Source organism: Numida meleagris, chromosome 1, assembly GCF_002078875.1.
Source record: "Numida meleagris isolate 19003 breed g44 Domestic line chromosome 1, NumMel1.0, whole genome shotgun sequence".
NCBI classification, from domain to species: Eukaryota; Metazoa; Chordata; class Aves; order Galliformes; family Numididae; genus Numida; species Numida meleagris.
In genome coordinates, this window is record NC_034409.1 from 34,891,455 (window position 1) to 34,904,438 (window position 12,984).

At 38.7% G+C, this 12,984-nt stretch overlaps 1 protein-coding gene across 6 annotated transcripts in view; it reads right to left on the reverse strand.

Moving 5' to 3' along the window:
• Positions 1–12,984, reverse strand: part of GRIP1 (glutamate receptor interacting protein 1) — a 303,721-nt gene that overhangs the window by 37,051 nt on the left and 253,686 nt on the right. For 4 of the 6 annotated variants that reach the window (XM_021385104.1, XM_021385105.1, XM_021385100.1 and 1 more), the window contains exons 8-10: positions 8,573–8,720; positions 6,791–6,960; positions 1,703–1,858 (exon numbers count right to left, since the gene is read on the reverse strand). In XM_021385104.1, coding sequence (XP_021240779.1) covers positions 1,703–1,858; positions 6,791–6,960; positions 8,573–8,720 — 474 coding nt within the window. The remainder of the gene's footprint in view (positions 1–1,702; positions 1,859–6,790; positions 6,961–8,572; positions 8,721–12,984) is intronic. The other 2 variants (XM_021385101.1, XM_021385102.1) reach the window with 2 other exon arrangements.

The window sequence follows — 12,984 nt, forward strand, 5'->3', positions numbered from 1 at the left end:
TGATTCAGGGTTGTTACAGGAATCACTGCTTATAGTGAAGCATAGTCAGACTCTGTCCACCCAGTGATTGGGCTAGTTCCACGTATTTTGCAATGCTGTATATCCAGATCTCACGATCAGGCAGATGCAGAATAAACCACTCCACAATAAAGCTTCATTCTAAAATGTCCTAGCTAGAGATTTGTTTAATCATTGCAGACTCTCATCTCCAGAGCCTTCTGACTTCAGGAACATCTGAGTGCTTATGTGACCATCTCATTTTAAATTTCACGTCACTGGCCTTGCTTTGAGGCTTTGCAGGATAACAAATTGTAGGGTACTGAATGAAAAATATCTGAAAAATCCAACAACATAAGTAACAGCTGTCTCTAAGATGCATAATGGTATTAAAGTTACAGAAGGATTAACAGTCCTTTGTTGCAGGCAACTGTTACAATAGAGCACAGGCTAAGAACTGTATTTTGCATCCAGTATTATTTTATTATTCAAACAAGTTAGCATTAGTGTAAAACTACTACTGTTTCTCATGTGAGGACATGTAAGAGCTGGACCTCTACTGATTTCATAGAATAGATGGACATGCTGTCTCCCCATGATCTCAAAGGATGCATTAGAAGCTAATGTGTCAACAAATGAGTTGTGATAAATGGCTAATTAGATTAAAATAAAAAATGCAAGTAAATGTAAAGTTATGCAAAAATATTTGCTTTACAAAAGAAATAAGAACAAGCAAACAACAAAAAACTCTGCAAGAATGGAAAACCTCCGTTCCTCTCTCAAACGCTTCCTCTCAATTCCAAAGTGCCTGGGCTTGGCTGGAGGCTGCTGTTCTGCTCTGATTTTGCTATGACCATGGATACAGGGCAGCAGCAGTGTAATGTGCAGAAGTTCAGTTTTTCCAGAGTGGATCTGTGAGCATTATTAGATGTACCAGATGATTACATAGCATTTTGCACTTCCTTGTTCTGAAGAAACTGAGCTGATGATGCTGAAGGTCACAGGCTGATACATAAGCAAAAGGAGAGATGACTCCTACATGGAGCCTGGGAAACTGTGCATTTATACAGCCATGCTCTTGGCCCAGTGTATACTTCACAATATACCAAGTGGAACAGACTGAAATATATTCATTCTGGCTTGGGAAATCACTGACTCATGGGAAATTCATGCTTTGAATTCCAGAGGGTGGCCAGAGACAATTATTTAGTTTTCAGTGTTATTTGTCACTCTTTCTCACAAAAACGATTGTACTTGATGTGGTGTAGATAATAACATCACAGAACTACCAAAAAGGTACAGTGGCAAGTGCTTCTCATTTTGTAATATGATAGTTGAGCTTATCAGCAATCTCTTTCTGACTGTTCAGCTATGAATTTTACTCCCCAATGAAAATGGGAAGATTTGAAAAAGGAATCTGAAAACCACTTCAGTAACATCATGACAAACCATTGCAGGACTGACTGAAGGAAATATTGCTTTACATATTCTGGATGAGATGCTTCAGCCATATGGCCTCTACTTATCTCATTTTAGCTTTGGAAAAATATTTTGATGCTGACTTTTCCCCACATCTAAAAGAAACACCAATTGTTCTCTTTTCTGCCTAACATAAGTTAATTAAAGTACTTTGTACCTTTCTTCTGTATCTTCCCCCTCCTCCACCCATTATTGCACATTTTGAGCAGTTGCTGTTACCACCTACAGGAGCTTTTGAAGTCCTTCTTTTTCATCCTCCGCCTCATCATTGTCCCACGCGGGCTGGTGGAGTAGAGGCTGCGAGGTAAGGTCCCCATGTTCAGGGAACTCAGGCTGTATGCACTCATGGAGGTAGGAGAGAAGGATGAAGACACCAAAGCTGCTGTAAGAAATCAAACACTTGGCAAACAGCACTCAGCCTTCACAGAAGAGTGCGGCACATGCCTGTAACTCATCAATGAATCAAACAATGTGTCTGATGCACAGGAATGGTTTGTGCATTTCTGCTAACAAAAACATTAAACTGCATAGGTGACCCTGGATAGAAGTACAGCTAGCGTATAATGAAAATACCTGCTGGAAGCTAACAAAGATACTGTAGATACAGAAATTACATTCATAATACACATCTTTCTTCAGGAGAAGTATGTTATATAAAAATTTTCAACACATATCCATGAATTGATGCAGACTACTATATCTAGATACACTGATGTTAGAAATGCCTTTTTGTAGTAGGTAATTTCTGACAAAAGATTTGTAAGCTATGCTTTGCATGCAAATATTGTATTTTATATACACTACACAAATCTAATGGTCTACTCATATAGCAGAAGAATGGGCTCATCAAGAATTGTCAAGCCTTTTCCTGTCTACAAAGGCTGTCTTGTTACAGAAAGGAAAAGGCATACAATGTCAGAAATAACCTTAGCATGGCTATGAAAAAGTGTAGCATCCGTAAAATGGAAAAGGTTTTAGTGCCTGAAATGAGAAAGGTATGAGTGAAAGAAGAGGGAAAGAAGGAAGAAGATGAAAGACTATGTCAGCAGGAAAAGGCGTGGAACATTACGAAGGCTTTTTTGAGGAGACGTTTTCTGGAATTTCAGTGCTGGCATCCTGCAATGGTCAGGGTGGTAGGTATTATAATGGTGGTAGGTGAGGAGACTGCTGTGGCTGTTGGCACACGAATCCCAGGTAAGTTGCCTGTTGCTTCTTTGAACCTTCACTGCCCACATGAAGGGATGATGGAAAATCAGAAAACAAAAGGACCAGAGAAGAGGGAAAGATAACTGAATTACATAAACAAACAAAAAAGTCCAAAAATGAAAATGAATTGAAAATAAAATAAATGAAATAATTAATAACCTGGTCTTGTCTTCTTACCAGGAGATGCTACCTTGGGGAACAAAAATAATTTATCTTCTCAGAATATATACTTCTGATTGTTTGTTTGTTTTCGTGTGTTTATTTTTTAAAAGATTAGTATGGAATGTTCTAATCTCGTTCTGGTTTTAGGAGCTAAGGTTGTAGATTTCTTTAGGAAACACTAAGGTATCATATATGACCACTGACTGGAGGTTAGTAAGTCTCTACATTAAGAAATAAAATCAGATACTATACATACACTATATGACAGTCATTTCAATTTACTGCACCAACGTTTTAATTTTGACAGCATATATTCTTGGCATTACACTATTCTGTGCCACGAACAACTTCCCTGGCCCAGCAGCACAAAAACCTGATCCTGAAGACTCATTAAAAAAGAAAACAAAAATATAGAGCTCTTATTTATTATTTGGATGTGTAATTTTTTCTTTTAACTTAATCTTTGAAGCTTTAAAATATGTTTTTCTGGATAAAATTTGAGACAGCGTTTGATTGCTGATTCTAGGTATGGAGAGTCCAGGATATGCCAAAGATGAAGGCCAGTATTTACCAAGAGGACAGGAAGTATTTCAGCTGATGTGTCAAATACTATAAGAAAATATCAGAAACTCCCCTTCATTAAATACAATCTGGTCATCATTCAACTCGATGTAGTTGTGTTCTTGCTGAACCACAGTGGAATGCTATGAACTGCAAACTACTGACTGAATTTTTGTCTTTAAAAAAAAAAGTAAATAGAAAAGAGGGGTACACCCATATGGAGAAACATAAGCTATTGCTTTTGGCCCATCAGCTGTATCACCTATAAGGCTGCAGGCACTTAACAACCCCATGCCAGACTTTAACAGTAGCCTGAAGTCTGTCAGTTTAGGTTGGAGCCACTCTGTGTTCACGTCTTGCTCCATGAGACAGTCAGGGAAAAATCGAAGCTACTGCAGGAAGCACCACACAGTGCTGGAAGAAAAGCTGTAGTTTTGTTTCACTTCATACTACAGGAGCAATGATTCGTTAATTATCGGAATATATTAACCATTTGCTGACTGACAAAAGCCAGGCCTGACCCAACACTGAAGGGTACACGAGTGAAAGGAGAGCACAGGGGCCCACTCCATCCTCGTAGCCTCATGGCTGGGGCTCTGTGGGCCCTGGTATGACATGGCCTAGGACCACGTTGGGGTGCCCTGGGCCTGCATCCCTCCCTGAGGGAACCACCTGTCCTTGCCCTCCTGGAACTGCTCAGATTTGTGCCTGAATCAAAGGAATTAACGTTTTAATATTTATTTTCTGGAACAGGTAACAAATGAGGTGAGGGTGTCCCTACAGGAAGGGAGGCATGAGACACCAGTGGCAGGCACCAGTCAGCCTGCCTCTCTGAGTGCCTCACCCTCAAAGACTTCCAAAAATCTCACACCTCTAACAAGAAAACATCCCAGAAACAGTAGCAGTAGCCTGATGTGGCACCGTGTATCTTACAGGCCTATCGTATCTTCTCAAATGAAAATATTTCTGATTATGCACGCAGGCAGCAAGATTTCTGGATTTAACTATGGTATAAAAATTAAAATCTGATAAGAACAACTTGGCCAGGTGGATTTTCATTATTTTCAAGTTGCTGTGAGCCTTGTTTAATTAAAAAGACTGCTTCCAGCAGGAAGTCATCTGGTAGTCTTTGATTTTTTTCATGTTTTATTTTCATACTGAGAATAGAGATAAAAACGTCCTACAAAGCAGTCAGGTACACAAATTCAGTTTGCTCAGCTTGTAGAAGGATAATCCCAGCTCAACAAACGTTCTGTAAAAGGAAATCCTATCGTGTGTAACAGTAGTAATTTACTAGTAATTTGAGCCATTCTAACCCAGGGTTGTGTGCAGCCAACATAAAACTAATGGGGCAGCAAGAGAAATGAATATTAGCAGCACAGTGGAAAGGAAAAAAAAAAAACACACAAAAAACCTGATCTTTTATAGTGTTCTCCATTTTATGTTAGGGCTAAAATTTCAATTTATTTTATATACTGACTTCCCTGCCCATTTTAAATTCCTAACATGTTCCCAGAAGTCCAATAACTGAGCTCAACAGATACAGCCTTAATGACTCAGCTTATCCCAGACACATAAAGGGAGCTTTTCAAATTCTGCAGCATCTAGGCCATACCACACCTGATGAAAGGTTGTTTCCAAAAGCATTCTTGCTTCCATAAAGCATGTTACCTCCTGAATTTGTTGTGATATTGAAGCAGCACCACCTGGTGAGGGGCTGGAAAGGGCTGTAAAAATTCCAGTTATGTCAGCTTCCTCAAGAAAGCAATTTTATTACTGTAGGGAGATTCTTCCCCAAAAGATACGCTTATGTCATTTTTGCAAATCCCCTTTATATGATTTTTTTAACAACCAGTTCACAAGCCTGGCACAGCAAGAGCATTGCTTTATCAAGCATCCTCATTAGTTGAAGGCAACTAGCAGATTAACAGCAATGCTTTATTTTAAATCTTTGCTAAGAAGCAAAATGCTTCAGGAAATACAGTCATCTAAACAAATCTTTGGCCCTGGAACTCATCTTGCCAAAAGAAACCCTATTAAAATGTTATTTAACCAGCCCAAAATCGAATGTGTGGTGTCTTTGCTATAAAAAAGGGAAGATCTGTTTGTAGCATACTGTCACAAGTGAAAAGGAAATTTATCACAAGATTTGTTCTCCATATTCTGCAGTTCCACTCCCTGCTTCCTCATGGGAGCCTAACTGAAAAGGGGAAAGAGGTGCCGTTAACTAATGGAATAACATGGCATTGCAAGGGTTACTTTTTGTTCACCCTTGGTCTAGGACAAACTAGAATCTCCTCAACAATAGCTCAATATTCACCAATCTGACAAACATACAGGAGCACTGTTTTTCTAGGGACAGCCTGGATAGTAGATAGATGTCCAAAAACATTTATCAACACTAACATTTCTAGGCCTCAGAAATCTTGGTCTAGAAGAGGGAGAGGCACAATATTAAAGGTTCAGAAATTGCTACCGCTTACTCATGCTTTAACACAGGTACCTATTCTCTGTGTATTTGATAATCCTTGTTACCTCTTTGACATCCATTATCCATTATCATGATATTTTACACTGAATTTATGAATACTGTGAATTATCTACTTTTTCAGGATTAGTTAGAAGACAAGACAGGTAGCCCCCATTTTCAAACTTCAAACACTAAGACATTTTTTATATTTGATTTGAAAATGGAAAGCTATTCACTTTAAGTGTGTTGTTATGAAATAAGTAACACGGTGAAAAAGGGCTGGGATCTAGGGATCTAGGGATCTAGGGAATCTAGAAACTAGATCCCTAGTGAACTAGGGATCTAGGGAACTGTTCCAAACAAACCTTTTTCATAAGCACTGCCAGTGCACCCATGAAGCAATCTCAGAAGTGTTTCTAAAAGATGATGGGAATAAATAGTAATGCCATATGCAAGAGAAAATAATTATTTTTGAAGCATTTTAAGGGAGAAAAACTCTATTACTGAAGAGGTTATAACAGATTATGAATTCAATATGCTGAAAAGAAGTTAATCAGCGTCCCCCCCTTCTTTCTCTAATTTGAAGAATCAACTCAGAGAATCACCTACTGAAGCACCTAGTTACCCCCCCCAAGTGATTACAGTAGTAGACTCAACAGGTGTTTGTATGTACATTTACAAGTGTGCAGAAACATTTTTCAGTAAAACATTTCCTTCTCTATCTGTAGGAATCTCAGAGGATACATTAAGACTGAGAAAACACAGAGCTGCTTAGAAACTGCAGAAGCATAACCTGGGGAGCTGAAGCAACATCTACAGACACGACTGCCATCATAGCTTTCTTGGCCATACAGCAAGCGCAGGCAAAGGAAAAGAGGAAAATAAAGTGGAATTCAATGTTACAGATCTTCTTACCGTGCTCTGGGCCTTTCAGTGCTAGCCGTGTCTGGTGGTGAGGAAGGATCTCAAGTTTCACATTATCTGCTGCATTAGCAAGAAACTGCGTTGCTTCTGCCAGTGTACAGTACTCCATGCTGGTGCCATCAATGGACAGAATATGGTCTCCTACATGTAATGCACCACATCTATACAAAAGGGGAAAAACTCAGTATGATCAGGTATGCTCTCTGCTGGGAAAATGAGTTTTACTGCCTTCAAACTGGTCATAACTATGAGCGTGTTCTTTCTTTTTCGAGAGAGATTTGTGTTTTGTAGGCACTGTCACTGGTGAGACTTTATATCTATTAGTACAAACCTTAAAAACAATTCAGTTAATACAGCATATGCCAAGACGTCACTCACAGAACTGGAATGGGGTAGCTGACTACTAAAATATATGCAAATGGCGGCAGAATAAGATGAGAAGAACGTAAGGAGACTCAAATAACTTGGTCACATATCCCTCACACAAGCACCCAGTTCATCATTTTTTGAGTTATAGTTCAAACATTTATTAGTACAAAAGCTGTAAATGATGATGAAATTATGCAGTAGTCAAACAAATAATGAAACCAGGGCTAGCATGGTGACTTAAGGAGTTGGGAGGGGAGGGGGCTATCTGCTAAATTTTGCTGCACTCAAGAGACTGGCTACTGGATGAGTTGAGAAATGCAAACACAGCAGTCAGCATCCCGACGTACCAGTCAAGTGGACAGCTCCTTTAATTGGTTACCCCCTGCGAAATGGGAAAAAACAGAGGGAGAAAATTAAAGCATCCTGCACCATTGAACTGGAGAACACCCCTGGATCAATGGCCGTCACTCTCAAAGTTTCTACTGTAGGGAAAAGCCCACAGAGGAGCTGTAGACTCACTGCTACAAGTGGGTGCTACCCAAAGCACCACTGTCAAAGAGGTGTTACAAGGTAGGGTGACTGGGAACATGCAGGAGGAATTTGCTGCTGAAACGTAATATTTAGGGAATTTTTAGATAGAGATATGTATACAGAAACATACTGTATATGTAAAAACACGCACACACGCACACACACTGATAAATATCCCACAGCTCTGCTACAGTTTTAAACTACAAGGGAAAAATATCTGTATTTTTTTCCCCTCAATTTTACATAAAATCTGAGCTTAATACAGTAGAATGGAGTTTAAATGAAGTTGAAAAATTACTGCAAAATAACTTTGAAATACAGAAGCCAGTCTTCCTAGTACCTCAGTTGTGTTCTAAAATATTAATAAGAAAATCCAGATATAAGAAGTTCCATTTCACTGTAACACAAGAATAAATGGTACATTCTAAAAGAACACTTCAAGGTTGCAAAGCCTCAAAATTTACTTCCCTTGACAGCTGTTCCATATTGTGAGCTTACTTTATGAATTCCAGTGGTGTATTTATTTTTTTAAATATTAATTTCTGCTGCAGCGTTACATTTAAGTCAGAACAGACCTCTAAATTTCTGTGTTGTACAGAGCAACCAACAGCCATGTATTACATTGGGTCTGTCTTATGTCACTGAAAACTATGTGAACAAGCTGAAGTAAATGGTGCCCTGGAATTCTTAAACTCTGCAGTATGGAACAATGATCTGACAAAGTGCTAATTTTAAGACCTAGCAACCTTGATAGCATATGGCTAAGTCAAATTCATCTAAATAAGGACAAGTTTCTTCAAAACAAGACCAATCAAAGCAAAAATAGAAAAAAAAAGGTATGGATCTGCAGTGTCAGCTCTATGTCACACTCACCTGTCTGCAATACTTGCAGATTTGATTTTGTCTATGACAATGACCTGTTTGTTGCAGCACATCGAAGTGGACAGTGCAACCCCAAGAGCAGCACCAGGAGTTTTGGCAACTTCCACAAGCAGAGGTCCAGATGCTGTTGAAACTGAATCTGTTAAAATTAGACAACAAAAATTCAATACAGGACCAATGTACTATTTATGCCATTTTCCTTTTTTTTTTTTTTCCCAAATAAAATTTCTGTCTATTCTATTTCTCTAATCAGAAAATATGACACATAAAGGAATTCTGCAGTGTCCCCAGTTTAGGCATCAAGAACTGTCACGGGATAAAGTACTGCTTTGCAACAGGTCATAAATACTAGATGACCAAACAGTTGAAAAAGAAAGCAGAAAAAACAGAGACAGCAACAGTCAAGACTAATGACTGCGTTGAAGAACTATGCCCAAGAGAGACAAGAGCTAGATGGACCAAAGGAAGAAGACAGCAGGCTGCTTCATAAATACCAAAATAAGGCAGTCAGTGATAGGGGTGAAGCACACTCTGGAAACTGCCTGAGAATTCTTACCAGTTGATACCCATCTATCAACAAATGACTTTAGTTACGATACAGTAAGTGAAGGAGTTCTGCAAGGATGTAAAAAGACTGAGGCAAAGTAAGTGATATCAGAGGACTTTGGAGATACGTACAATCAGAATAAAAGAAAATGTCTAAGTAGAGATGTGCTGGAGTAAAGCTACCAAATGTCCTACTACACAACAGCAGAGATTCATATACACAGGGTACTGGAGCCTGCTGTAAGAATACAAGCAAAATGTACCGCTGTGACATCTCTCAGAAGCTGTAAAAAAGCTGCAGCAGGAGCATGGAAAAGATAGGGATTAAGGTATTCCATGCAGTCTTGAACCTAAAAATTAGTCTAAAAATGTCATTCTGTCACAGAAGTGGAAGACTGTGAAGCTTTACATTGCTATACACATGTAACAAGCTATATATGATGATACAACAAATGGAAGGAGAACTTTATTCAACATTATTATCCAACAGTCGTGTGAGGCGATCTTCCTAGCTAGAGAGTAACGTAGGTAAACCAAACATAGACATGAAGTGAAAAATGCGCTTGGATGGAATAACATACAATGCCAGTAAAGCGTCAGTTAAGAATAATAAAACACACTTTTCCCCCACAACTTGAGACAATTTTTACAATCCCCTCACCTTTTTTTCCAGTTAGAAAATTGAGAGCTAGAAAGAGAGATTCAGTATTTTTGAAAGTACCCATTAATTCTGAGCTATTTATTTTTGAGCCCAGCTGGGAATGACTTTTTAAAGGCTGAACTTCCACAGACACCACCAAAATAAGATTCTCTATAAATCTGAACCCAACCTTGAATTATGATCCCAAAGGACAGTCCACCCAGAAGCATTACTGTCTGGTACTTCAGGCACTAATAGATTTAAAGCTGGGTGAACAGCCCTTAGCAGCTACCTGTCTTTCTCTGGTAACTAAAGGAGGAACCTTTATGGCCATCAAGCCCATGCCTTAGATGCTTTGGTTAAGTGCCTTAGCTGTGGGCAGGGTGCAGTGACTTGCATACACCCAAACAAGCATGTGCAGCAAAGCAGAATTTAAGAATTCCCAATTCCTGTGCTGAGGAACAGTTTTTTTCTTCTTGAATATTTCAGTGTTTTCTGGAACTACAAACAAGCTCATATTCACAAACATACGGGAAGAGGTCGTGAAGGATGCTTGTCACGAGTACTGTGACGAAGGTTTGAACTCAGATGGATCCAGGAAATGATAAAGCTCAAGTTGTTATTGCTCATCACAGGTCCGTTCTGTAGCGATCGCCTTGAGGAGAGGAAGGGAAGCTATATATTTAAATACAATCTGTCACGAATGAATAAATCTTTCAAGATGTCGCTACAGAATTCTTTGAGAAATGCATGATCAGCTTATGCCCCACCATTATTTCCCAGGTGCCTGTTAAAATGCACTGGGAAGGCAAACCAAGAACGACAGAATGAATAAATAAGATAACTACATTAGAGGAACCAGAAGAGAAGAAGTGGAGTGTGTCTAAATGTGGATAATAAACACAAGGAAGGGAAATCAGAGGGCAATAATCAAGCACACATTCCCTGACAGAGAGGGATTAGTTTATCGTGTTGAAGTAAAGCATGGGTATGAAAAATGAATGATACAGATATAAATTATTCATGTGCGAGGATGTTTCAGTCATTAAGATATTTACACCGTGACTGAAGCACTTACAGACTACGTTGATTTATTGGCTATGTAATTACATAAGATATACTGATGAATGTTTGCATGAAAAATGCTCCAGATTTTTGATTTTGTTAATAATTTTTCTCACCTTTGAGCACTGCATCTCAATCAGTACATGAGGCGTGATTAAAACCTCCCATAGGTAGCAGCATTGCTTTCTGCATGCTAATACATTTCTCCTGTTAGCAAGCAGGACATCTTTTTTATTTGCCACCTTTAATCACTGGCAGCAGTGATTTTCTTATTTTCAGAGTTTCTTATGGGGCATAAATATGCTATACAATATATAAAAAGTTCTGTATAAAATAAGTGTGACAACTTTTGCTCACCTCAAACAATAATCACAAATTATTTTGAAGGTTGAAATAAATTATTTTTTAGCCTGATTTCCAATGGGAAGGAAGCACGCCTGGTCACTTTACATATCTTCGTTTATATACTCAAAAATGTATGCATCTACTAACACTTGCATATCCTCATGGCGCAATTGCCGAATCCAGTTCAACAGCTGGTGGATGCTGGAGGACAGAAAAAGTCTTTAGGACTCCCAGACTCCCACAGTGGGGCAGGTAAAAAAGAGAGCTGCCTGCTTTAGGCAACAGAGAATCTACTTGGCAAACAGGGCTTACAAAATGCCCTAAAATAGGAAAGGCTTCAGTGATAGCTTGCAATCAAAAATGACACCAAATCCACAGGAAATCAAACTCTGTTATTCTATTATGCCTTTTTTATTTTTATTTTTTTCCTACAAAACCCTCTTGTACTTCAAGGTGGGAAGTACTGATGTACAGAGAGCGTGTTCTTGTAGGAACACTGAGCCCTGTTGCTACTGTCTGTGTTACATGTTTCTCTAACTGAAAGGTTTCTTGTGCTTTCTTATTTTTTTCAGAACTCATGCCAAAATAACAAATAATTTTTGGAGTGGTTTTAAAGAGACAGACAAGGAGGTAGTATGTCAAAACAGACTTTGACCTTAAAGAGCCAGCTGAACCAGTTGAACCATACATCTCCATAAGACTGCCACTGATGTTACCCAGATGCTGCTGTATCTTCTAGCAATAACACGAGTGAGAAAAAGTGGATGCCTTACTATTTCACACTAATTTCCCTCCTCCTGAGCTTCTTTCCTATGACATGTCCATGAGCTAACAATTTTTTCATCTTAAAACTCTGTATAGCAGGTCCATGTTGCCTTCTCTGTTGCTGTGATTCTCTGACTGAAAGCAGTAAATATTTATGTCTCATATATGTAAGTGTATATATAGCAAGGTTGCACCGCTTCATATCAGCAAATAAATGCATAGTTCCTCAACCATTATAACTCTCCCCTTGCAAAGTTTTAAAGTTTTTGTAGTAATGCAGTAAGAGATTTAAATTTATCTCACTTCTGTCACAAAATAAGCCAATATTTCATAGAAATAACTTTTCTTGATCAAACAAGTGTTCTCTTCTGTCCCTTGCATCTTTTTTCATTACCTTCAAACAGAATTTTTGCAACCCACAGAAAGCAAATGGAGCAATTTTTCCAGATGTAGCTTAATGTTTCAGGTGTCAGACATACCATAGGTTTACGATCAGGAAAGGCTGAAGTATTTGCCATTCCTTTGGAAAGCTGCAGAGCTGAAATGTGAAAATCAAAGTCAATACATTTTTTACAGGGCACTTAAAGTCCATGGCTAGTTGTACAAATTTAAGCCTGTGTAACCAGGCAGAATTTCCAACAGGCTGGATGAGTTTTGTTTCTAAGACCTGCAGCTGTAGCGGCTATAGCAGCAACACTCCCCATTGATACTATTTTGCAAAGCCCTTTACAGCACTTCTCAACTGAATGTGGAGCAGTGTAAAAGCACTCAGGGATGCTACACGCATTCACATCCACTTTTCTTCATTAACCTACAAACTATTCATTACTGTCAAATAGCATCTTAAACACTTAATGAAATTTGTCATCTTTCATGTGGTTTGCTTTTTGTATTCTTAAGGACTACTTTTTTAAAAATGAACACCAGCTCAGAAAGAGCATTCTTTGCGTCCATTAAGATGTTCTCTCTGTAAGACTCAAAGCTGTCCAAACTCCTAACACTCCAGCAGCACCATCATATCCTATCTATCATATCCTATCTG